This window comes from Heterodontus francisci, chromosome 32 (assembly GCF_036365525.1).
Source record: "Heterodontus francisci isolate sHetFra1 chromosome 32, sHetFra1.hap1, whole genome shotgun sequence".
In the NCBI taxonomy this organism is placed as follows: Eukaryota; Metazoa; Chordata; class Chondrichthyes; order Heterodontiformes; family Heterodontidae; genus Heterodontus; species Heterodontus francisci.
The window spans coordinates 7,217,326-7,242,155 of NC_090402.1; the positions used below are offsets into that span (position 1 = coordinate 7,217,326).

General features: G+C 43.2%; 1 protein-coding gene across 6 annotated transcripts in view; it reads right to left on the bottom strand.

Annotated features, from left to right (window-relative positions):
- odf2a (outer dense fiber of sperm tails 2a) overlaps positions 1-24,830 on the bottom strand; it is a 120,599-nt gene that overhangs the window by 26,663 nt on the left and 69,106 nt on the right. For 4 of the 6 annotated variants that reach the window (XM_068012127.1, XM_068012124.1, XM_068012125.1 and 1 more), the window contains exons 14-20: positions 22,015-22,125; positions 21,487-21,591; positions 20,042-20,200; positions 18,965-19,056; positions 16,257-16,419; positions 15,142-15,267; positions 2,388-8,523 (exon numbers count right to left, since the gene is read on the bottom strand). In XM_068012127.1, coding sequence (XP_067868228.1) covers positions 8,350-8,523; positions 15,142-15,267; positions 16,257-16,419; positions 18,965-19,056; positions 20,042-20,200; positions 21,487-21,591; positions 22,015-22,125 — 930 coding nt within the window. In that variant the 3' untranslated portion in view covers positions 2,388-8,349. Of the gene's footprint in view, positions 1-2,387; positions 8,524-15,141; positions 15,268-16,256; positions 16,420-18,964; positions 19,057-20,041; positions 20,201-21,486; positions 21,592-22,014; positions 22,126-24,830 lie in introns of those variants that run through there. The other 2 variants (XM_068012128.1, XM_068012130.1) reach the window with 2 other exon arrangements.

Sequence of the window (24,830 nt, forward strand, 5' to 3'; positions counted from 1 at the left end):
TTTGGGCTAATCGAGCGGAAGGAGGGTGAAATCAGGGCATGGGCGCAGTTTTTGGTAAAAGCTGAATAGTATAGTTCAGTCTTGCCATGTTAACCTGACTTTCCTTTGTCAAGCAGGTGGTCAACCTAGCAACAACTATGAAGTTAAGGGTGATGTGCCAGGCGCTTACCCATTGTCTCTCGAGACAAGGAGGCCAGAGAGAAGAGAAGATAGAGAAATGAACCTGCATATCAGCATGTGTAATGAAATGTGGAATTAGTAGGTGGTTGTCACAGGTGGACCATACAGGAAAGTCTGGTGAATTAACTATAGATCTGAAAACCGCAGGAATTAAGGAGGGATATCGCATGGTGATCACATCGGTTTTAAACAGCCAGAACATACTGTAGGAAGGAAACATGAACTAAAATGAAAAAAGCAACAAATCCTAATGAAGCGGCAGAAGCAACATGCCCGATTGGGACAAGACAATGATTACATGTCAGTGGTTTCAGAGCGATTTGTAAGATTTACCATGCAAGTTTTTGGCAGGGGTGGTTTGAGTATATATTTGCTTTTTGGGACTGCCCGCTTAAACAGGTTACACTCACTGTATAAGCTAATTCCTAAACAATGGAGCACTGTGAATTCTATAAAGTACCGCTCGCTTATATAAGTGATGAAGCAAACCTGTCCAACTATGATTATGAGCTCTGACAACAGAATTCACCCAATTCCATTTTCGGGAGTAGTATCGTTCAGTTTGCAGCCTTAACCACGAGGCGTGCAAACTGCTGTCACGAGCCAATGATTGAGCGTGGGGGAGGGAAATAGGACAGGGAAACCTGTGTAATTGCTTGATCTACCGCAAACTGCGCGCCTTTCAGTGAAATGTACTGTCTCACATTGTTACTCTAGGTCGAAGCCACTCTCCTGCAGACAAAGGATACTAGATAGAGACAAGGTGGAGAAATAAATGGGTGCAAATGAGAAAAATTAACCCCTGCTCCAAAACCAAGCACTAAAGTTGGTTCTTTAAAGCGTGCAAGTTATTTTCCTCTCTGCCCATCAATCTCCTTGTGTCAAAGTGATGTACTAAAGACACATTGGGTATGGTAGTGCAGTGGTAAGGGTGCTGGGTAAGCAACCCAGAAGTCATGAGTTCAATTCCCATCACTTGCCAATGAAAAGTTCACAGTATGTGGTTGTCTCACAATGCCCCCAGGCCAACTAGCTCACGTCTCAACAACAATTTCTTTTAATATATGAAAGGCCTCTGCTAAAACCACTCTTGGCCACCCCTCCTTGTTACTGAGAGATTTGCTTCCTCAGTTGAAATCAAGCATTCACCATCTAGTGAATCATGAAGACAAACCCAGCTTCTAACCTCCATAGAGAAGATCCAAACCATTATCCTGTCCAAGAACATTAAAAAAAAAATCATTCTTCAGATGTGAATGTTGCTGGCAAGGCCAGCATTATTGCCAATCCCCAATTGCACTCGAGAAGATGGTGGTGAGCCACTTTCTTGAACTGCTGCAGTCCATGTGGTGTCGGTATATCTACAGTACTGTTAAGGATGGAGTTCCAGGATTTTGACCCAGAGACAGTGAAGAAGCGACGATATAGTTCCAAGTCAGGATGGGGTGTGGAGGGGAACTTGCAGGTGGTGGTGTTCCCATGCATCTTCTGCACTTGTCCTTCTAGGTCGTAGAGGTCACGGGTTTGGAAGATGCTGTCATAGGAGCCTTGATGAGTTGCTGCAGTGCATCTTGTAGATGGTACAGACAGCTGCCACTGTGCGTTGGTGGTGAAGGGAGTGAATGTTTGAGGTGGTATGTAGGGTGCTGATCAAGCAGGCAGCTTAGTCCTGGATGGTGTTGAGTTTCTTAAGTGTTGGAACTGCACTCATCCAGGCAAGTGGAGAGTAGTATTCCAACACACTCCTGTTGGAGATGCTCCATGCAGGCACAGACTGCTTCAGTATCTGAGGAGTTGCAAATGGTACTGAACACTGTGCAATCATCAGCGAACATCCCCACTTCTGACCTTGCGTGTGCAGGGGAAATTGATTTAAGTTGATTGGTTCTTTTGCCAATGGCGAGATGAGGAAAAATGTTTTTACACAATGAGAAGTTAGGATCTGGAATGCATTGCCTGAGTGTGTGGTGGAGGCAGATTCATTTGTGGCTTTCAAAAGGAAAATTGGATAAGCACCTGAAGAGAGAACATTTTCAGGGCTACGGGGAAAGGGCCGGGGAGCGAGTCTAGCTGAGTTGCTCTTGCAGAGAGCTGGCACAGACAGAATGGATCAAATGGCTTCCTTCTGTGCTGTACCCATTATGAAAGCAGATGACAAATGTATAATTTCCTGTAAAAGATACCAGTTGACAAATTTATTGACTTTCAAACAAATTAGCCATTTTTATTAACAAGTCCATAAAAAACAATGATATACTGCATATAATATAAACATTTGCAAATATTAAGTATACAAAACAAGTGTAAAGTTATTTACAAATTCCAGCAATATTTCACCCTGAAAACCTTAAAAGTTTTTGTATTTTGTAAAGGATTTATAAAATGTTTAGTTGAAGCACCATAGTACATGGGACTGAAAATGGTTTAGTCCCCAAATCATTAAGTAGGGGCTTATTCCATGATTCAATGGGTTATCAGCTGTAGCTGCTGTCAATTTAAAATGAACATAAAATCTGTGAATAATCCCTCAATTTCTCTTAGAATTAACCACTCAACGTACTGTAGAAAGTCAAAGTGCAGGACGACTATCAGTTTGCCTTTCAAATATTACGATATGCTGGTAGGGGAATCTAAAACACGGGGGCACAGTCTCGGGATAAGGGGCTTATCATTTAGGACTGAAAGGAGGAGAAATTACTTCACTCAAAGGGTTGTGAATCTTTGGAATTCTCTACCCAGAGGGTTGTGGATGCTCCATCATTGAATACATTTAAAGCTGGGATAGACAGATTTTTGGTCTCTCAAGGAATGAAGGAGTATGGCGAGTGGGCGGAAAACTGGAGTTGAATCCCAAGATCAGCCATGCTTGTTCTGAATGGCGGAGCAGGCTTGGTGAACCATACGGTCTACTCCTACTCCCATTTCTTGTGTTCTTGTGTATAGCGAGACAAAGTAAGGTGGGAGGAGGCTCATGTGGAGCATAAATACTGGCATGGACCTGATGTTAGGCTGAATGGAATGTTTTGGTCCTGTAAAATTCTATATAAAGCAGATCCTTTGTGAAGAGGTCTGAACCATGAGTAATGCCTAGAAAAGCCTACACTTTACAACTTATAATGGAGACATCTGAAAGGTGAGCTAATAGAGGAATATAAAATTGTAAACAATATGGAAAGGATTGATCACTTCAAACTGACTTTTAAATTCTATGTAAAACTTTCTGATGAGGAAACCTGCCCTCTCCAGTCTGCAGACAACTTATTTTAAAAATTATATCTTGAACAAAAGAAAAGTAGTCCTTTGGAATAATGTCCTTTCCTTATCATGTGCCCTGGGAAAGAATTAGTTAAAAAAAAAATACTTTTGTGATTAGGGCACATGGACACCTAACTAGCTTGAATGACATTTCTCCTTTCTAACAGATTTTTTAAACAAATAATTTAACATCTTAAAATAGACAATGAAATACTACTAGTGGGGGTACTCCGTTTTCCAACACACCTGGTGCAGTCTCACCTCATGAACACGTAGGGGCGACACTTGCCCCCCAGACTTTCATCCAGTGAAATAGTAGGTGGTGTGGAGCTGATTTCCTGTTGCTTGTTTCTGGAACACGAAACTCTGGGCAGAGCGATCAATTCAGAAATAGATAGGCTTTCATTTAAAAAAAAATAACTCCTGCATGCTACATTAGGCTGCTGCTGATCAAAGCAGATTAAAAACCAAAAACATACAATTCTTCCGTAAAACCTTATTTTACAGGGGTCATTAATCCTTCACCTTAGGGGGAAATTCTTTTTGTTCAAAGCAGATTCACAAAAGGAGCTATTAAAGCAGGAAAAATAACTAAGTTTGTTTGTAAAAGTGTTCCGGGGTTTCAACTACACTGCTGAAAACCTTTTGGATAAGTACCTCAGTGGGATCCACTATTAATGCTGTATATTATGGCAAAGCAGCATTATAAATTCCAAGTAAAGCAGTTTGCTGAGGAGACTGACCCGTACCATTTGAATCTCTTTGCACTGGCAAGGACAGAGGTACCACCTATCCACTCACTCAGGAGAGTGGCACTCAGGAGTTTGCTTCAAGATGTAGAGATGCCCAATCCCAACAAAATGTTGCTTCAATTCCTGCTGCAGTAGAAATCTGCAGGCTTTAATTTGAAAAATATTAACAGTCAAGCTCATTTTAAACAAAGTACAAAAAGGTTCAAATTCCATAGCCAAGTAAAGGGAAATTGATTGGTAATAAAACCCACAGACCATATCAACATGAGAGTTGTTAGTTTACTCTTTTTCTCATACGCAAAACTGTGGAGCGGCACTGAGGCACAGCAAATTAGTATGTCAATGTGTTGCATCAGAATGGTAAGTTAGAGGGTCTACCTGTAATTTTCTATATGTCGAGCTTGTAATCTTTGATGGATTAACCACACACTACTTTATCAAATACAAGGTGCATGTGAAGGGGAGTGTCAATAAACTGCTGACCTATGCCACATGAACACCTTTGCAGTGGTCAATTAGAGGTGCATGGGCAGATTCCCGGGAGGTGGTCATGTATCTCTCCTCAGTGTGGGATGAAAGGGACTAAACAAAACATGTGGCAAGTGTAGCGTGCTTGAGAGGAACAGGCAATTTTGGACCTGTGGTTCCCAAAGCTCTCCACCACTGGTGTTTTCCTGTCTCATGTCTGGGTCTGTTGTAGACTACATGATAGAAATGGATTGCTGCGATTAGTCAAAAGCTCCAATATTGTTGCATCAAGAGACTACCAGGATGGTAGAAGCTGAACTAGATAAAATTTGGTCTTTTTTTGCCAGTCAATTCCTATGTCTCCATGAAAAAAACATTTTAAAATGGACAGGGGAGGGGGTTAAAAATGGAGAATTGTTAATTAAATCCAGAGCTTTTCAAAAGTAAAATTTGAAATATAGTCCCATTCAATTACATTTTTCCTATTAAACGCATGTTTTTCTACCTAAAAAGCCACAGTGAAGTGCAAATGAGAGTGGCCATTCAGCTTAACTTCTCACAGCAACCTGAAGTCCATCACCACACTTAAGGGACAGATTGTATGATAAATCGAGGCCTTATGGCATGAAAGTCTCTGTAGGCATACAAGATTCATAACAGAATGCCAGTCACTGCTCTGAAGCATGAACTTTAACAAGCAGTTCTAACTGCTGAGTTTACTACTAGAACAGTGGCCTTAAAGGGGAAATGCCAATTAGCAGATAAACATCACACCAGTGCTACAAGCCTGAGAGCAATGCTACGAGAGATTTGTTGGTACTTAAATACATTGGCTTTGAAAATGTCATGAGCAATAACTTTCAAAGAACTTAAAGCTGTTAGATTCCCAGACTGCCACAATTGAGATTGACTGGAATATGCATGTTGTAGGAAGTACACAGGATGTGTTACTGGTGGAAGCATTTAAAGGGCTGCTAACTTTTGAATACAATGGAATCTGGTTTACTGCTCACCACTTGTAGTGTACTGACACCTCCATTTTTACTGCTCACGAGTGGGTTATACCTTTCCAAAGTTATTTTCTCCCACACCCACCACCTTTAATTTCTTGGGCATCCTTGCCGCAGGAGCTTTCTTGGAGCAGAGTTGGATTGATGTGCCATGGCTCACTACAGTCCTGCCCAATATGGTTTACATGGGTGTTAACAGATTTGAAAATTAAAACTGAATTTTAAAGTTGCTCGTATGTATAAAAGCGGAACTTGCTCGTTATTCCCTTCAATGCAAATATAGTGCTATTTTCTCCAAAGTGTCATGGAATCGTTATTAAGCAGTATTTTTCATCTTAACTTCAGGACAAGTGTCCAGTTAATGGTCTAAATATTCAGAGGGAAATATTACTTTAAAGTAGATAATGGAAAAGAATCACACATCGACTGGCATCTCAGACAAATGAGTCCCCTGACAGCTGCAAAAAAATTCACTCCATTTCAACTCTTCTGAATGTGTAAACAATCCACTCTGTGTAATCAAGACTTAAATCCATGGTTTCTTCAGCAATACAACTTAAAAAAAAAACCTACAGCATTTCTTGTGCTGCTTCTGTACAACCGAAAAAAACTTGTTAGCCAAATGGGCCTTTTTTTCGAAAAAGTGTTAGATTTCGCCAAGGAAAACCTGCCCCACTTTCAGTAGGGCAGTTCTCACACAGCTTTGGCCCACTTAATCTCATCCCAGCACAACACCAAGCCGTCCTACAAGAGATGAGTCAAAGCAATTATGGGAGAGAAAGAGCAAGCGAGACACAGAGACAGACAGGATGAGACTGCAGTGAGTACAGCTGATGCCATCCCGTAATTATATTGCCAATTATCAGATGGATCCAAAAACTGACAAGGGCCTCGAAGTTAATTAATCACAGAACTTTGCAAAGTTATTTGCACTGACATTTTTAGTAATTTGTGCCATCTATCAAAATGAGGTATGTTGGCACTGAGGAATAGAACAGATCTGTCACGCACTGTCTGCATCAACTATTCCAAGGCGAAATGTAACTGACCATTGCACACAAAACCTTGCCTCTTGGTTTACATTAAAAAAAATGGTTTTACATTTATTAAAAAAGTACAAATTGATTGATTAGATTAGATTAGAGATACAGCACTGAAACAGGCCCTTCGGCCCACCGAGTCTGTGCCGAACATCAACCACCCATTTATACTAATCCTACACTAATCCCATATTCCTACCAAACATCCCCACCTGTCCCTATATTTCCCTACCACCTACCTATACTAGTGACAATTTATAATGGCCAATTTACCTATCAACCTGCAAGTCTTTTGGCTTGTGGGAGGAAACCGGAGCACCCGGAGAAAACCCACGCAGACACAGGGAGAACTTGCAAACTCCACACAGGCAGTACCCGGAATTGAACCCGGGTCCCTGGAGCTGTGAGGCTGCGGTGCTAACCACTGCGCCACTGTGCCGCCCTTCCCATTGAATGGGAAGAGCTTCAGTCCAACTTGTTTCAATTCAAGCTGCTGACCAGAAACTAATGAAAAGTATCATGGAACGGTCCAATATGCGCTAACAGAATTTTCCTGGTTCTGCTCTCTATGTTAAAGTATTAGATGAACAGATGACTCATTGGTAATTTGATTAAAAAATGCATACCTGTAACCAAGACAACAGACTTTTAATTCTCATTGACCTCAATATTAATTTATTTTAGGGACATTTTAAAAGTTGCAACTCGGAATGTTTCAGTGCATTTTAATTAGTTTGTTGAAATACCATAAATGAGCACAGTTTTTGAGGAATAGATGTCCCCGTTTGCTGTGTTCTAGAGAACTGCTATCAAGCCAGTTTTTCTTCTGTTAAATGTGACAGAAGTTGCATCTTGAAAGAGGACATAAAACTGTGGTCAAGTCAGATGATAGCCCCATGCAGGCAGAAATTGGAGTAGAGGAGGGTAATGCACAAAATGGAAAAAGGGAGAAGGGGGAGAGGAAAAAAGAAAGAAAGAGATGATCAGATTCCAAAAATACAAATTAAAGAGTGAGGCCCCGATTTGAAGCTTACTGAGGAATGACTGAGAAACAGCAATCCGTCCTGCTCTAATTTAACACTAGTGTTCTTCCCTCAGCCTGATATTAAGTTTGTTAGAACTGTTAACAGGCTCACTGGCTTAGTGGGAAAATGAATGTGAGCAATAAATCATAGCAGGGCAATTCCTGTCAGAAAGTTTGCTGCAAATCAAAATGTACAGATCTGAAAGATTAAATACAAAACAAAGAGATGCTGTTACCTGCAGTCAGTGTGCCATATGGCTTAATTTACAGACAATGAACAAGTCACAATTCTAATAAATACTCAGGCATTTTCAGTTCTAAATACATTGATCTGAAATTCAGGACTGTCCTGAATAATTTACAAATCTAATCCCATATGTGCCTGGGAGTCTATGATTAGATAGTTCTTAGGATCCAATTGACAAATGGTTAACTTGGGGTCAGTTGTACTTGAGGATCGAGTGATTACTGCCCCCAGAGTCTGCAATTTGTATAATAACTAGTTCATAAGAACGTGCTTCACATGGTGTTCTTTTTAAGATCATTTATAGGTCCAGACACCTAAAAAAAAAACACAAGTTAAGTCAGTGAGTTCAATTTTCTGATACTGCCAGTGATCCTCAGAGAGGTGATCTAGATTGGACTGGAGAGCTTGTTAACACAGTTTCACCAAATACATTTGCGTACGAAGATTTGAGGAACTGGACATAGTTCTGCATGCTGCGGTTGGTGCATTCCGACTGCTCCAGACGATCCTTCAGGTCTTGCAAGCGGCTCTGGAAACGCCTCTCAGCCTAAGAAGTAATTTTGCACAAATTTGATTTGACACAATTACACTTTCAGCAGTCAGTAAGGTAAATCCTTCATCATATATTTAGCTATAAATAGTCGCATTTTCACCAGGCTGTGTTAAGTCATCACAGCTTCTCCAAAAGTCCAGCACCTCAAAATTTTCTCCTCCACCCCCCACCCCCCCATAACCCTTTCACCTCACCTGAAGGTACTGGCTTCTTGCGGAGGTTCAACCTTCCACTAGTGTCCTCCGGTACCTCACCCAAATATTCATTATTGATCCCCAAGTCTTGAGGTAGTGCCTCCCTGTGAGCCCAATTCAGTTGTCAGCAGACCACCCCACCACGAATGCACATTTCCAGTGGGAATCAATGGATAAGTGTACAGCAGTAGGAACCCTGATGATTTCCCCTCCCTAACCCAGGGGTTTTCATGTGAATTGTAGCGCTTGGATCATTGACCTGGATGAGATCAGCTAACACAGCATAGACCAGTGACCAAACCCTCGGACCTGCCCATATGGTGAGCTGGTCACCGGATAAATTTGTTGAGCCATGAGGAGATCCTGCCACTTGTTTAATGCATAGGTTTAAGGAGATCACAAGGTTAATTTTGAAGCTCCACTCAGTCACAGAAATGTTACAGCACAGAAGGAGGGCATTCGGCCCATCGTGTCTGCGCAAGCTCTCTGAATGAGCAATTTACCTAGTGCCATTCCCCTGCAACCCTGCACATTGTTCCTTTTCATATAACAGTCTAATTCCCTTTTGAATGCCTCGATTGAACCTGCCTGCACCACACTCTCAGACAGTACATTCCAGACCTTAACTACTCGCTGTGTGAGAAAGTTTTTCCTCATGTCACTTTTGCTTCTTTTGGCAATTACTTTAAATCTGTGCCCTGTCGTTCCTGATCCTTTAATGAATGAGCAGTTTCTCCATACCTACTCTGTCCAGACCCCTCATGATTTTGAATACCTTTATCAGATCACCTCTCAGCCTTCTCTTCTCCAAGGAAAACAGTCCTAACTTCTCCAATCTATTTTCATAACTGAAATTCCTCATCCCTGGAACCATTCTTGTGAATCTTTTCAGCACTCCAATGCCTTCACATTTTTTCTCAAGTGCGGCGCCCAAAACTGGACGTAGTACTGCAGCTGAGGCCGAACTAGTGTCTTATACAAGTTCAACATAACCTCCTTGCTCTAGTACTCTATGCCCCAAGAATAAATCAGGGCGGCACAGTGGCTAGCACCGCAGCCTCACAGCTCCAGGGACCCGGGTTCGATTCCGGGTACTGCCTGTGTGGAGTTTGCAAGTTCTCCCTGTGTCTGCGTGGGTTTTCTCCGGGTGCTCCGGTTTCCTCCCACAAGCCAAAAGACTTGCAGGTTGATAGGTAAATTGGCCATTATAAATTGTCACTAGTTTAGGTAGGTGGTAGGGAAATATAGGGACAGGTGGGGATGTTTGGTAGGAATATGGGATTAGTGTAGGATTAGTATAAATGGGTGGTTGATGTTCGGCACAGACTCGGTGGGCCGAAGGGCCTGTTTCAGTGCTGTATCTCTAATCTAATCTAATAAAGCCTCGGATACTGTATGCTTTATTAATCGCACTCTCAACCTGTCCTGCCACGTAAAAGGACTTATGCACATATACACCCAGGTCCCTCTGCTCCTGCGCTCCCTTTAGTTTATATCCTCTCCATATCCTTCCTACCAAAATGAAACACCTGACATTTATCCGCATTAATCTGGCACTTGTTCGCCCATTCCACCAACTTATTTATCTCCTTTTGAAGTTCTACACTCTCATCAGAGCCTTGCCGAATAGGAACATGGGTCATAAAGATCAACCGTATGGTGATTATGGCCCCATATCAGGCATGCACTCCTATCAAGCAAGGTTCCATTGATGCCTAGATTTAACTACAAATTCAGCAGTTGAAAAGCAGAGTTGCTGAGCAGGCATGCTACAGTTAAATCAGCTCCATCTTTAGGAGAGAAACCATCCCCTGACCTCTACAGTTCAATTTCTGATGCATCCAGAGTTGTCTGATCACGACTGGAATGACAGTGTCGCACAATCCCTCGCTGTCCCAAGGCAAGGGAACTACTCTTTATCCTGATAACCATGTGTGTGAAAGTGTCTGTCAGTGTACAAAGGCTGGGTGACAGCTGGGATCGCTCACTGTTTGAATTGTCTCCTTAAACATGAAGAGTAGTCACTTGGAAAAGCTCCCTTTGTGAAACACTATTTAAGACAAGAGTACCCAAACCACAGCCCTCGGGCCATATACAACCCAGTTCAGGCAATTTGGCCTTTAATCCCAGACAAGTCCTATTTACATTTATACTTCTCATTCAATAAGTTTGCCCTCTTTGAATTTAGCTGGCGATTTGGAACAAGGTGTTCTTAGTGTGGTTGCTTTGTGGATAAATCATAAATCAGGACATCAAGTCGAGTTAGTATCAACAGATTTATATTTGTTCGGGGGATGTGGGCATCGCTGGCAAGGCCAGCATTTATTGCCATCCCTAATTGCCCTCGAGAAGGTGGTGGTGAGCTGCCTTCTTGAACCGCTGTAGTCCCTGGGGTGTAGGTACACCAACAGTGCTGTTAGGAAGGCTGTTCCAGGATTTTGACCCAGTGAGTGAAGGAACGGCGATATAGTTCCAAGTCAGGATGATTTACAGCTTGGAGGGGAACTTGCAGGTGGTGGTGTTCCCATGCATCTGCTGCTCTTGTCCTTCTAGGTGGTACAGGTCGCGGGTTTGGAAGGTGCTGTCAAAGGAGCCTTGGTGAGTTGCTGCAGTGCATCTTGTAGATGATACACACTGCTGCCACTGTGTGTCAGTGGTAGAGGGAGTGAATGTTGAAGGTGGTAGATGGGGTGCCAATCAAGCAGGCTGCTATGTCCTGGATGGTGTTGAGGTTCTTGAGTGTTGTTGGAGCTGCACCCATACAGGCAAGTGGAGAATATTTCATCACGCTCCTGACTTGTGCCTTGTAGATGGCAGACAGGCATTGAGGAGACAGGAGGTGAGTTACTTGCCACAGAATTCCCAGCCTCTGACTTGCTCTTGTAGCTACAGCATTTATGTGGCTGGTCCAGTTCAGTTTCTGGTCAATGGTGGCTCCCAGGATATTGATGGTGGGAAATTCACGGATGGTAATGCCACTGAACATCAAGGGGAGATGGTTAGATTCTCTTGTTTGAGATGGTCATTGCCTGGCACTTGTGTGGCGTGAATGTTACTGGTCACTTATCAGCCCAAGCCTGGATGTTGTCCAGGTCTTGCTGCATACGGATATTGCAATCATCAGCGAACACCCCCACTTCTGACCTTATGATGGAGGGAAAGTCATTGATGAAGCAGCTGTAGATGGTTGGGCCGAGGACACCACCCTGAGGAACTCCTGCAGTGATGTCCTGGGACTGAGTTGATTGATCTCCAACAACCATAACCATCTTCCGTTGTGCTAGGTATGACTCCAACCAGCAGAGTTTTCCCCGATTCTCACTGACTCCAGTTTTGTGGGGCTCCTGGATGCCATACTCGATCAAATGCTGCCTTGATGTCAAGGGCAGTCACTCTCACCTCACCTCTGGAGTTCAGCTCTTTTGTCCATATTTGGACCAAGACTGTAATGTCAGGAGCTGAGTGGCCCTGGCGGAACCCAAACTAAGCGTCAGTGAGCAGGTTATTGATGAGCAAGTGCTGCTTGATAGCAATATTGGCAACCTCTTCCATCACTTTGCTGATGATCGCGAGTAGACTGATAGGGCAGTAATTGGCCAGGTTGGATTTGTCCTGCTTTTTGTGGACAGGACATACCTGGGCAATTTTCCACATCTTCAGGTAGATGCCAGTGTTGCAGCTGTACTGGAACTGCTTGGCTAGTTCTGGAGCACGTCTTCAGTACTATTGCCGGAATGTTGCCAGGGACTATAGCCTTTGCAGTATCCAGTGCCTTCAACTTTCCTTGATATCATGTGGAGTGAATCGGATTGGCTGAAGACTGGCATCTGTGATGCTGGGTCCTCAGGAGGAGGCAGAGATGGATCATCCATTTGGCACTTTTGGCTGAAGATGGATGCAAATGCTTCAGCCTTGTCTTTTGCACCGCTGTGCTGGGCTTCCCCATTGTTGAGGATGGGGATGTTGGTGGAGGCTTCTCCTCCTGTCAGTTGTTTAACTGTCCACCACCATTCATGACTGGATGTGGCAGGACTGCAGAACTTAGATCTGATCCATTGGTGTGGGATCGCTTAGCCCTGTCTATTGCACACTGCTTCCGCTGTTTGGCATGCAAGTATTCCTGTGTTGTAGCTTCACCAGGCTGACACCTCATTTTGAGGTATGCCTGGCGCTGCTCCTGGCATGCTCTCCTGCACTCTTCTTTGAACCAGGGTTGGTCCCCCGGCTTGATGGTAATGGTAGAGTGGGGGATATGCCGGGCCATGAGGTTACAAATTGTGGTTGAATACAATTGGGGCGGCACAGTGGCGCAGTGGTTAGCACTGCAGTTGCACAGCTCCAGCGACCCGGGTTCGGTTCTGGGTACTGCCTGTGCGGAGTTTGCAAGTTCTCCCTGTGACCGCATGGGTTTCCGCCGGGTGCTCTGGTTTCCTCCCACAGCCAAAGACTTGCAGGTTGATAGGTAAATTGGCCATTGTAAATTGCCCCTACTGTAGGTAGGTGGTAGAATTGAGGGAAGGTGGGGATGTGGTAGGGAATATGCGATTAATGTAGGATTAGTATAAATGGGTTGTTGATGTTCGGCACAGACTCGGTGGACCAAAAGGCCTGTTTCAGTGCTGTATCTCTCTATGACTCGAATTCTGTTGCTGCTGATGGCCCACAGTGCCTTATGGATGCCCAGTTTTGAGTTGCTAGATCTGTTCAAAATCTATCCCATTTAGCACAGTGGTCATGCCACACAACACGACGGAGGGTATCCTCAGTGTGAAGACGGGACTTCGTCTCCACAAGGACTGTGTGGTGCACTCCTACCAATACTGTCATGGACAGATGCATCAGTGACAGGTAGATTGGTGAGGATGAGGTCAAGTAGGTTTTTCCCTCCTGTTGGTTCCCTCACCACCTGCCGCAGACCCAGTCGAGCAGCTATGTCCTTTAGGACGCAGCCAGCTCAGTCAGTAATGGTGCTGCCGAGCCATTCTTGGTGATGGACATTGAAGTTCCCCACCCAGAGTACATTTTGTGCCCTTGCTACCCTCAGTGCTTCTTCCAATTAGTGTTCAACATGGAGAAGCACTGATTCATCAGCTGAGGTGGGGTGGTAGGTGGTAATGAGCAGGAGGTTTCCTTGCCCAGGTTTGATCTGATGCCATGAGACTTCATGGGGTCTGGAGTCAATACTGAGTACACCCAGGGCAATTCCCTCCCGACTGTATACCACTGTGCTGCCACCTCTGGTGGGTCTGTCCTTTCAGTAGGACAGGACATACCCAGGGATGTGATGGTGGAGTCTGGGACAATGTCTGCAAGGTATGATTCGGTGAGTATGACTATGTCAGGCTGTTGCTTGACTAGTCTGTGGGATATCTCTCCCAAGCCCCCAGATGTTAGAAAGGAGGACTTTGCAGGGTCGACAGGGCTGGGTTTGCCATCATCGTTTCTGGTGTCTAGGTCGATGCCGGGTGGTCCATCCGATTTCATTCCTTTTCTTAGACTTAGTAGCTGTTTGATGCAACAGAGTGGCTTGCTAGGCCAGTTCAGAGTCAACCACATTGCTATGGGTCTGGAGTCACATGTGGGCCAGACCAGGTAATAACGGCAGATTTCCTTCCCTAAAGGACATTAGTGAAACAAATGGATTTTTTTACAACAATCGATTACGGTTTCGTGAACTCCATTAGGCTAGCTTTTTTTTTTAAAAACTCCAGATTTATGAATTGAATTCAAATTCCACCATCTGACCTGGTGGGATTCGAATCCATGTCCCCAGAGCATTAGCTTGGGGCTCTGGGTTACGAGACTTGTGCCATTACCACTACGCCGCCTCCTCCCCTGGTCCACGAGAAACCAAATGACAGAGTTTTGAGTCATACAGCCACAAGATGGTTGGATACCCTTATCCTAGGATGAATCATTGCCCCCCTCAGAATAGGAGAAAAATGGGAAGAAAAATATTTTGGCCACCTGGTTGGAATACTGGACCGAGATATTAAAGGACTTTCAAAACACTTGGTTTCCCATGTACTTCACAAATATGTTGACTGCCTCGAGTGACTCCAGAGCTTTTGCCTCCACTACCCCACCCTTTCGGCCATGTCAGGTATTACCCATGCAAAATGCTTCCTGAACGTGCCTTCGACTAGTTTGTATCTACGTCCCCTTGTCCTGCAACCGTGCTTTAACATTAAACTGTGCTCAGGATCAACTCTTTCTAATCTATTTGGCATCACACATATCTCCATAAAGCTCCAAAGCTGAAGAGTTAAAGTTATTATAGCCTCTTCCTCACAACTCAATCCAAGGGATCAGCAGGAATAAGTCTCATTGGCTTTCACTGATCCCTCATTCTAAAGGACAGAATTGAAAATATACTTAAATTTAAAAAAAAATAGGTATTTTATATCTAGTGACTTACATCATCTTTGCTCCGTCGTAGCTGAGTCAGTTCTGTTTTTGTTCTGCTCAGCTGAGTTTCAAGGTCCATTATTTTGCTCTGTGTTGTTCGTTCCTTTGACAGAGCCCTCTCCCTGGTTTGGTCCACCTTGTCAAACAGATGCATTTGGTCACTATTCCCAACATTATTTTGACAACAATCTCACTTGCATTAACAGAAGCTGTTTCCACTGACAGGAGGTGGATCAGTAATCAGAGAACATAGATTTAAGATAATTGTGGCGATTGGGAGGGGGGGGGGAAAAAGGAGGAAACAAGGAGGATTTTTTTTTAATGTAGCACAATTTTAGGTTGTTAGGATCTGCACTACAATATAGTGGAAGCAGATTCAATAATAACCTTCAAAAGGATTTGGACAGATATTTGAAAAGGAGACATTTGCAGGGCTACGGAGAAAAGGAGCAGGGCAGTGGATAGTAAAGAACTGAAACAGAAATGATTGGCTGAACGGCCTCACGGTGCTGCATGATTCTATGACTGCAGTTCTTATCCTGAAAGTTTTCAGTCTTTGATGGACGCATTTACCAAGTTTGTTGACACTGTTCAAAGTTTTGTTACTGGGTCACGTTTCAGGAAAGCGACCTCAATGCCAAGCTCTCCTGCATTCACACTTCATCAGGAGCCAGCATCTGTGAGCGTACTGAGCTCTACTATTAAAAAAGAGGCACCGACAGCACACATGCTGGACACACTCTTCGATTTTCCATCACTGAAACCAACAGAACTGTCAACTCACATTTTCATGTGTTTGCAATGCCATTGCGATAAGGGAGCGGAATGCAGATAAATTGAGGGTGACATGCAGGTCAGCAATCCTGAGGCTTAAATATCCTTAAAGACTAACTGTTTGCACAGATCAAGGTGGTCAAAATACATACCACAGCAGTTTACTTGCTGGCTGTTCAGTGAATAACAGAAGTGATATGGCTCAGAAAGAGGCCATTTGCCCCACCATGCCTCTGCCAGCTGTGACGCATATCCTATGTAATCCTATTATGTAATTGAATGGTGGAACTGGCTTGAGGGTCAGAATGGCCTCCTCCTGTTCTATGTTTGGTAAAATCTCACTGAACTGACCTGGCGTCTGGCATCATCAATGGTGGCCTCCAGCTGTCTAGCCAGGCTGGTGCATTCACGGGTTTTGTCCTCTAATCGCTGCTGGTTATGGTGAATGGTCTCCTCCCGTTTTGTCACCACCTGAGTCAGCTCCCGGTTCTGGGCATCTAAATCTTCCAACTTCCTACAAACATTGATCAACACCTTCTTCAATATCAAATATCCTTATTGCTCCTAAAAAATCTTTAGGTCTTCTATCATGTCTGAATCACAAATGTACTGAACAACATAATTAAATTTCAATTACTCCATTCATTTTTCAGGACTTGAGCACTCAATCTCGGCCAATACTACAATGTAGCACTGAGGCAGCGCTGCCCTTTGGACGAGATGTTGAACTGATCCCCATGTTTGTTTGTTTTGGAGGTTTGAGGAGGATATTAACGATCCCATAACATAATTCAAAAATGAGAAAGGAATTCTCCCAGTGTCCTGGCAGACATTTCTTCTTCAACCAACACCACCAGAAACAGATCATTCATTCATCTCATCATTGCTTGTGGGACATTGCCATGTGCAAAATGGCTACCACATTTGCCTACATTGCAACCAGTCCTGGACAATGCATGTGAAGCCCTTTCAAATGTTTGACATAAAGCAACTTATTTTGGTGAGAAAATGTTTTTGCAAACCTCAAGAGGTTGTTACTAGAGTGTAACAAATCCTGCTAAACACACAAAACAAGTTCAGAATTGAAGGGATATTGAAATATATTCACCAAACTTTAGAAGAGTTGCTCACTACAAAAAGATACACTGGTTTATAAGGAATAAAGAGAATAAGGATACCACTATAAAACATTTAAGTAGATTATTACACCACTAAACTGTGTGTAACCTGGCCTGATCCTTTAAGTCAGCCGCTGAAACTTCCTTAGCCTTCCAAATGCAGACTTTGTGCGAAACTCAGTTGGGCTTGGTATTGGAACTATGTGGTTTCTTAGCTGTGAATCTTAAGAGGGGCAATATTGCTGTCAGATTGTTGAATTTGAAATCACACCCCCATAAAATCCCTTCCTTAACTTTCTTGCAGATTTTGGACTATTTTCTATCAGTAGACAGTCGTGCTTATGTGCTGCATTATACTGTCAAAATTAGACTTTCGGTATGGTGAGGTAACCGGGGCCAGACGACCACTGGGGCGCCCAAGGCTCTGCTGCAAGGATGCTTGCAAGCTTGACATGAAAGCCCTAAATGTCGACTATCGCACTTGGTAGTCACTAGCTGAAGAAAGAGGGAAATGGCAACACATCCTATGGACTGGTGTGCACCATCACGAGGACCAGTTGCTACAGCAGCTTGGCAACAGGCACCAATGTCAAAAACACCTCCTCACAGCATCACTTGGAGCAGAACCTGTCTCTCAAGGATTGGCCTTCATAGTGCACCAAGAGAAGACACCCCACCTAAAAGGATTGTTTGCTGGGTGTCCATCATCTTTTGTAGATGGAAGGATGCCAACCAACCATGCTGTCACACTTGAGGTAAAGTCTCCAGTTGACCTCAGGATGTGCCCAACTGCTTTGGTTTTTAAAAATATTTAATACAAAATCATTTTACTTTGTTTATTAGCAGGTTCTGTATCTGCAGTTGCGATCAGTGGTTATTTCATGAGCATGATTTTTGAGCTAATGGGTGCAAGAATGACAGATTTTCCAAGGGCGACAGTTTCACTAGTTGCAAAATCTACATACATCAGATTTTAAAATTAAGAGTGCATAAAACACAAGAAAATAGGAGCAGGGATAGACCATATGGCCCATTGAGCCTGCTCCGCCATTCAAAATGATCATGGCTAATCTTAGGATTCAACTCCACTTTCCTGCCTGCTCGCCATACTCCATCATTCCGAGACACCAAAAAACTGTCTACCCCAGCCATAAATGTATTCGACGGAGCATCCACAACCCTCTGGTATAGAGAACTCCAAAGATTCACGACCCTTTGAGTGAAGTAATTTCTTCTCATCTCAGTCCTAAATGATCAGCCCCTTATCCTGAGACTGTGCCCGCGTGTTTTAGATTCCCGACCAGCAGAAATAATCTCAATGTCTAATCTTTAATTAAAACATTTGAAGTTCAGATTATGGTACACTAGTGTGTTTACTGTTTTCCTTTAAGTTCTAACCTATATTTGGGGAACAGAAGGCTGCTTTATTCCAACAGGTTTCCTGTAGTCTCTCCTTAAAAAAGACAACACAATTCAGCACATACAATCAACAAATGTCTGACAGAAAACAGTCCAAAACCGCCAAGAAAGTGAGGAAAGGGATTTTATAGGGAAGTGAGTCATTTCAAATACAACAATCTGGCAGCAATATTACCCCCTTAAGATTTACAACTAAAAAAGCACACAATTCCAATACCAGATCCAAATGACTTTAATACAAAGTCTACCTTTTGAAGGCACAGGAAGATTCAGCAGTTTTCAGACAGGTCATCAAATGCAAGGAGGGAAGGGAAACTAGCTGGGGAGGAATCCCTTCCCACGACATTAAAGTGAATCAGACAAAAAAGGGGACAGAGAAATGAAACACAAAAATAAAACACACAATACATAATGCATCCTAACTGTAGGGGAATAAGGGGTTTGGGTTGAGCGCATCTCCATTACAGCAGCAATATTTCCAGTTAGCTCCTTTCCCTTTTAATTACACTTAACAAAACCAACCTTTCCAAAGTCTCCAATTTCAGCTTCTGACTATGATTTTCTTCTTGCAGATGCTGGCACTTCTCTCTTGTCTTGTTACTCTGCTCCTCAATCTGCATAAGTAAGGAATCAAACCACAGAGATCAAGAGAACTAAATTCAACAAGTAATCAACTCACACAGTTTGACATGTATTTCACATTGGCAAAACTGCTCATTTAGTATCAATCCATTTCCCCAAATAAGTTAGAGAAACTGAATGGAGCACATAGGATCCAATTTTTATCTTTTCTTCCCTCCAGTTCCTCCTCACCCCTCACCCCATCCCAGGATGTATACAATAGTAGATGCAAAGAGGAACACAGGGGATTTTTGCATCCAGTAGCAGAGATATGATCCTCCTGTTAAACGTGGTACTACAAGGCCTCACAACTAATCCAGGTTAAATTTAGGAAAACAGTAAAAACTAGCCTGAATTCTGAGTACAATTATTAAAGGTTGTACTAATAGAGAATGTGTGCCAGCAGACCCGCTGAAAGCTTCTGATCTATATGCTTTTAATGAATGTAACAGACAATAGAATGAAGTATCAAATTACAGAAGAGACCCATCACACAAAGCTTTCCTACAGGAGGAGGCCAGAGGCATCTAGGTTTTGCATTGAGTTATAGAGAATGTAAATATACCATTGTTCAGTTCTTGGAACTGCACACCACCACCTCCTGTATTTACACAGTAAGTGTGAAGTTTTAAAAAAAACTTGCCTCTCTTACCTGTCGCACAATGCTTCACATTCAATGAATGACCTTGAAGTGCTTATGTAAGCAAACAGATAGTCATTCGACACACAGCAAGATCCCAAATATGGCACAACATGAATGTCATTAATATTTTTAATTGCTCTTTGCATATTGCAACAGAATATTTAAAACTCATTTGAATCCTTGCAGCGGGGAGACAGGCTTCAGTTTAAATGCAGCGCTGAAGCACTGGAATGTGACTTGAACAGACAAACTTTTAAATCAGAGGCAGGTGTGCCACCAATTGAGTGAGGTTAATAGATAAAAATGAGCTCAAATGGACAGAAGTTCAAAATTACCTCCACCCTGAGATCACAAATGACTGCTGACTGATCAACATTTTTCCTCTCATAAATGGCGAGCTGCTGTTGGCAGTCCTGTAGTTTATGCTCGGTTAATTTCAACAACTCAGGAACAGGTTCCAAATCAGTCAGTTTTTTCTGCATCTGTCTCCGCACCTACAGCGTAAACACAAAGGTGTCCAGTAAAAATATTTTCACCAGTCTAAACTTATATAATATTTAAATATTTTATAAATTTGAAAAAATATTTCAATCTATTCTCCAATGTACTAGTTTATCCTTTCTTTAATTCAAAGGATTTGGGCATCACCAGTATGGCCAGCCTTTAGTGCCAATCGCTAATTGGCCTCGAGAAGGTGGTGGTGAGTCGCCTTCTTCAATACAACTGAGTGGTTTGCTAAGCCATTTCAGTGGCTCGAATTATCCGCCTATTTGGGCCTTGGGCTCTTCAGAGGCCAGGGACTTTGCCAGAGGGCAGGTGGAAAACAAATCCAAAGCATGCAGAACATTATAGATAACGTATACTTATGTTGCAATTTCTACATCTTGAGTAGAATTTAAATTGAAAATCATCAGAAAATGCTGGAAATATGCAGGGCAATCAGCAACTGAAAGATTTAATTAAAAAGATATTTTAAATCCGAATATCGAAGATCCAAAACACACCAGGGGTTACAACAAATAAAATAAAAGTTGACTTCCTGTCAGTCAGCCTTTCCATTATAAATTCCTATGTCCACATTTAACTGTTTAAACTTGCCAAGCAGTTATAGCATCTCCCTAATGGAGGTGCTGTAGTGTCCTGATCCAATTATGTCCCACTCTCTAAACCCATTTCACCTGTAGATGACAGTCCCAACTCCCCCATGTGCAATGGCATTTTGGGGGATGTGGTGGGGCGGGGGGGGGGGGGGGGGAAATGGATAGCATCTAAAAAATTAATTTTGTAACTTTCATTTTTCTTCTTCCTCATTGGTTCCTGGCTTTTAAAAAAAAATTTGATCGTGGGATATGGGCGACACTGGCAAGACAGCATTTATTGCCCATCCTTAAACTGCCCTCACGGTGATGAGCCGCCTTCTTGAACCACTGTAGTTTGTGTGGTGTAGGCCCACCCACACACTGTCATTAGGCCTTTCCTTATCTTAAATCATATTATGCAAAATTGCTCTCCCCTCCCAACAGGTTTCTTCACAATCACACTGCAGCAAAACAGAACTGATAAAACGCCCCACCCAAATCACTAGCACATCTTTCTGTTTCAGATGCTAACAGATCTGGAGTTTTTACAGCATTCACTGTTTTTCTTTTTGTCTCCACCCAAAGGGCAGATGTGAATTTTTTAAAAATTCTGTCCTCCCTACCCCACTGCTCCCTCCCCAATAAAACAGCCTCTTGTAGAAAGAAACTAATTGTTTCCCTACCACACCATTGGTATTTACCTGCTCAATTTCCTTATTCACATCATCTTTCAGTAGCTTGTTCTCCTTCTCTGCCTTTTCCAGTTTCACGTTGTACTCATCCGCCTCCATCCGTGTCTTCATCAACTGGATGCATGTCAAGCATTTTATTAAAATGGCATTTTAAATCAGCACAATGTTTCTCAAAGCTTTCCCCAAAATAGCGCTTTACAACGATATCCCCCGTTTATACCAAAACTAAGTCTTGTGTCTCTCGTTAATGTCCTTCCTCATTGGTTAAGCGTATAGTTTTATTTTTGCCTTTAATCAGTTACTTCTTACTTTTATCATCTCATGTTGCACTAAAGTTTCCCTACCCAACCCCCAAAGTAAAATGTCTTCCCAACCTAAGTGCAGTAAATCAAGAAAAAAAAAATCAATGCAAACATTACCAACCCAAGTGCCAGCATTAGGATCACATATCAAAATTATACAAAGAACATTTGTACTTGAACATTTCGATCATGCATATATCGAAATGCGTGGTCTGAAGTCCCCACAGCTCAATACCTGAGATTTGTAACTATCCACCAGCCCTTCGTAGCGCTTGACAGAGACTTTCAGTTGCTGCATCTCAGACTGAGCAAACGTCAACTTCTCCTCCACGGCTGACATATTCGCCTAATTATGTTTGGAAAAGAAAAAGCATTTATTCAGTCTGGGGTTTGTACAGGTACAATGTTAGAAATATGGAACTTGTTAACTACTTTATGACACTTATAAACTTCAGGTCTGCCTTAAAATAGTATCTCAGGTGCAGTGGAGCTAGTCCCTCCAGCACGTGGTTACAGCATCTCATGTCCATACTGCTCAATATCTAATCATATAGATTACCCAGGTGTGTAACAATAGGACCCTTCTGTGATTTGATCTGGTTATTGCATTTTTCACATGTGCACGACTCCAATCTCAATAGGCAAATTGAAAATATTTTACTGAGACAAGGTCAGATGTGAATCGTTAAGCTGTTTTATTTTACAGCCTGCAAGTGAATGTACAGATAACAGCAATAATCAACCGTGCCTTAATCCAACTAACTTCTTCACTCTTATCAGCAAATGAGACAAATGAGTGAGATAAAATATACCTTGTCCCTTTCATGGGCTGACTTTTTTGGCATTACAATTTTGGCAACAACTTCGAACTGCAAAAACTGAACTTCTAGCTCCAGACCAAGGCCTGTCCTTTGCAGTCTCGCACTTAAAACCCAAGTACACATTTTTTGAAATATTTTCTCAAAGGATGTGGGCGTGGCTGGTATATATTGCCCATCCCTAATTGCCCTTGAACTGAGTGGCTTAGTGAGTGGCTTGCTAGGCCATTTCAGAGTCAACCCCATTGCTATGGGTCTGGAGTCACACATAGGCCAGACCAGGTAAGGACGGCAGATTTCGTTCCCTGAAGGACATTAGTGAACCAGATGGGTTTTTTACATCAATCGACAATGGTCAACTTGATCACCATTAGACCAGCTTTTTAATTCCATATTTAGTAATTAAATTGAGATTTCATCATCTGCTGTGGTAGGATTCAAACCCATGCCCCCAGAGTACTAGCCTGGGCCTCTGCATTGCTAGTCCAGTGACATTACCACTACGCCACTGCCTCTCTATTTTTCTCTACCTGCATTCACAGGAAGTGAAACGAGGGGCAGTGCCTCACGTGCCTTCCCCACTCAGGAATTCACCAGCAGGTCTATCAACAAACCGCTTCCCTTGAGAGAAATAAAAACAGAAAATGGTGGAAATGCTCAGCAGATCTGGCAGCACCTGTGGAGGGAGAAACAGAGTTGATGTTTCAAAGTCAAAAGGTTTTAAGTAGGTCAAATGGGAAAGGGTGAAAAAACAAGGGAAGGTCTGTGATAGAGCTGAAAATGGGAGACATTAAATGACCAAAGAGTTGGTGGAGCAGAGCCATAGGGAGTAGTAATGGGAGTAAAAGTAGTAAAGGGCAAATAAAGAAACAAAAGATGCATTTAGAGGTGGCATCAATGGCAGAATAATGAACAGCTGCTTCAAAAGCAAAAACACGAAAAAAAAGGCCGAAACATGCAAAGAAGTGGAATCAAGATGGGGCAGAGATGACAATCTGAAATTGTTGAACTCCATGTTGAGTCCCTTCTTCTTCTTTGGCCTCCTTATCTCGAGAGATGATGGGTAAGCGCCTGGAGGTGGTCAGTGGTGTGTGGAGCAGCGCCTGGAGTGGCTATAAAGGCCAATTCTAGAGTGACAGGCTCTTCCACAGGTGCTGCAGAAAAATTTGTTTGTCGGGGCTGTTACACAGTTGGCTCTCCCCTTGCGCTTTTGTCTTTTTTCCTGCCAACTGCTAAGTCTCTTCGACTCTCCACACTTTAGCCCCGCCTTTATGGCTGCCCACCAGCTCTGGCGATCACTGGCAACTGACTCCCACGACTTGTGATCAATGTCACAGGACTTCATGTCGCGTTTGCAGACGTCTTTAAAGCGGAGACATGGACGGCCGGTGGGTCTGATACCAGTGGCGAGCTCGTTGTGCAAGTGTCTTTGGGGATCCTGTCATCTTCCATGCAGCTCACATGGCCAAGCCATCTCAAGCGCCGCTGACTCAGTAGTGTGTACAAGCTGGGGATGTTGGCCGCTTCGAGGACTTCTGTGTTGGAGATACGATCCTGCCACCTGATGCCAAGTATTCTCCGGAGGCAGCGAAGATGGAACGAATTGAGACGTCGCTCTTGGCTGACATAGTTGTCCAGGCCTCGCTGCCATAGAGCAAGGTACTGAGGACACAGGCTTGATACACTCGGATTTTTGTGTTCCGTGTCAGTGCGCCATTTTCCCACACTCTATTGGCCAGTCTGGACATAGCAGTGGAAGCCTTTCCCATGCGCTTGTTGATTTCTGCATCTGGAGACAGGTTACTCGTGATAGTTGAGCCTAGGTAGGTGAACTCTTGAACCACTTCCAGAGCATGGTCGCCAATATTGATGGATGGAGCATTTCTGACGTCCTGCCCCATGACGTTCATTTACTTGAGGCTGATGGTTAAGCCAAATTCATTGCAGGCAGCCGCAAACCTGTCGATGAGACTCTGCAGGCACTCTCCAGTGTGAGATGTTAAAGCAGCATCATCAGCAAAGAGGAATTCCCTGATGAGGACTTTCCATACTTTGGACTTCGCTCTTAGACGGGCAAGGTTGAACAACCTACCCCCTGATCTTGTGTGGAGGAAAATTCCTTCTTCAGAGGACTTGAACGCATGTGAAAGCAGCAGGGAGAAGAAAATCCCAAAAAGTGTGGGTGCGAGAACACAGCCCTGTTTCACGCCACTCAGGATAGGAAAGGGGTCTG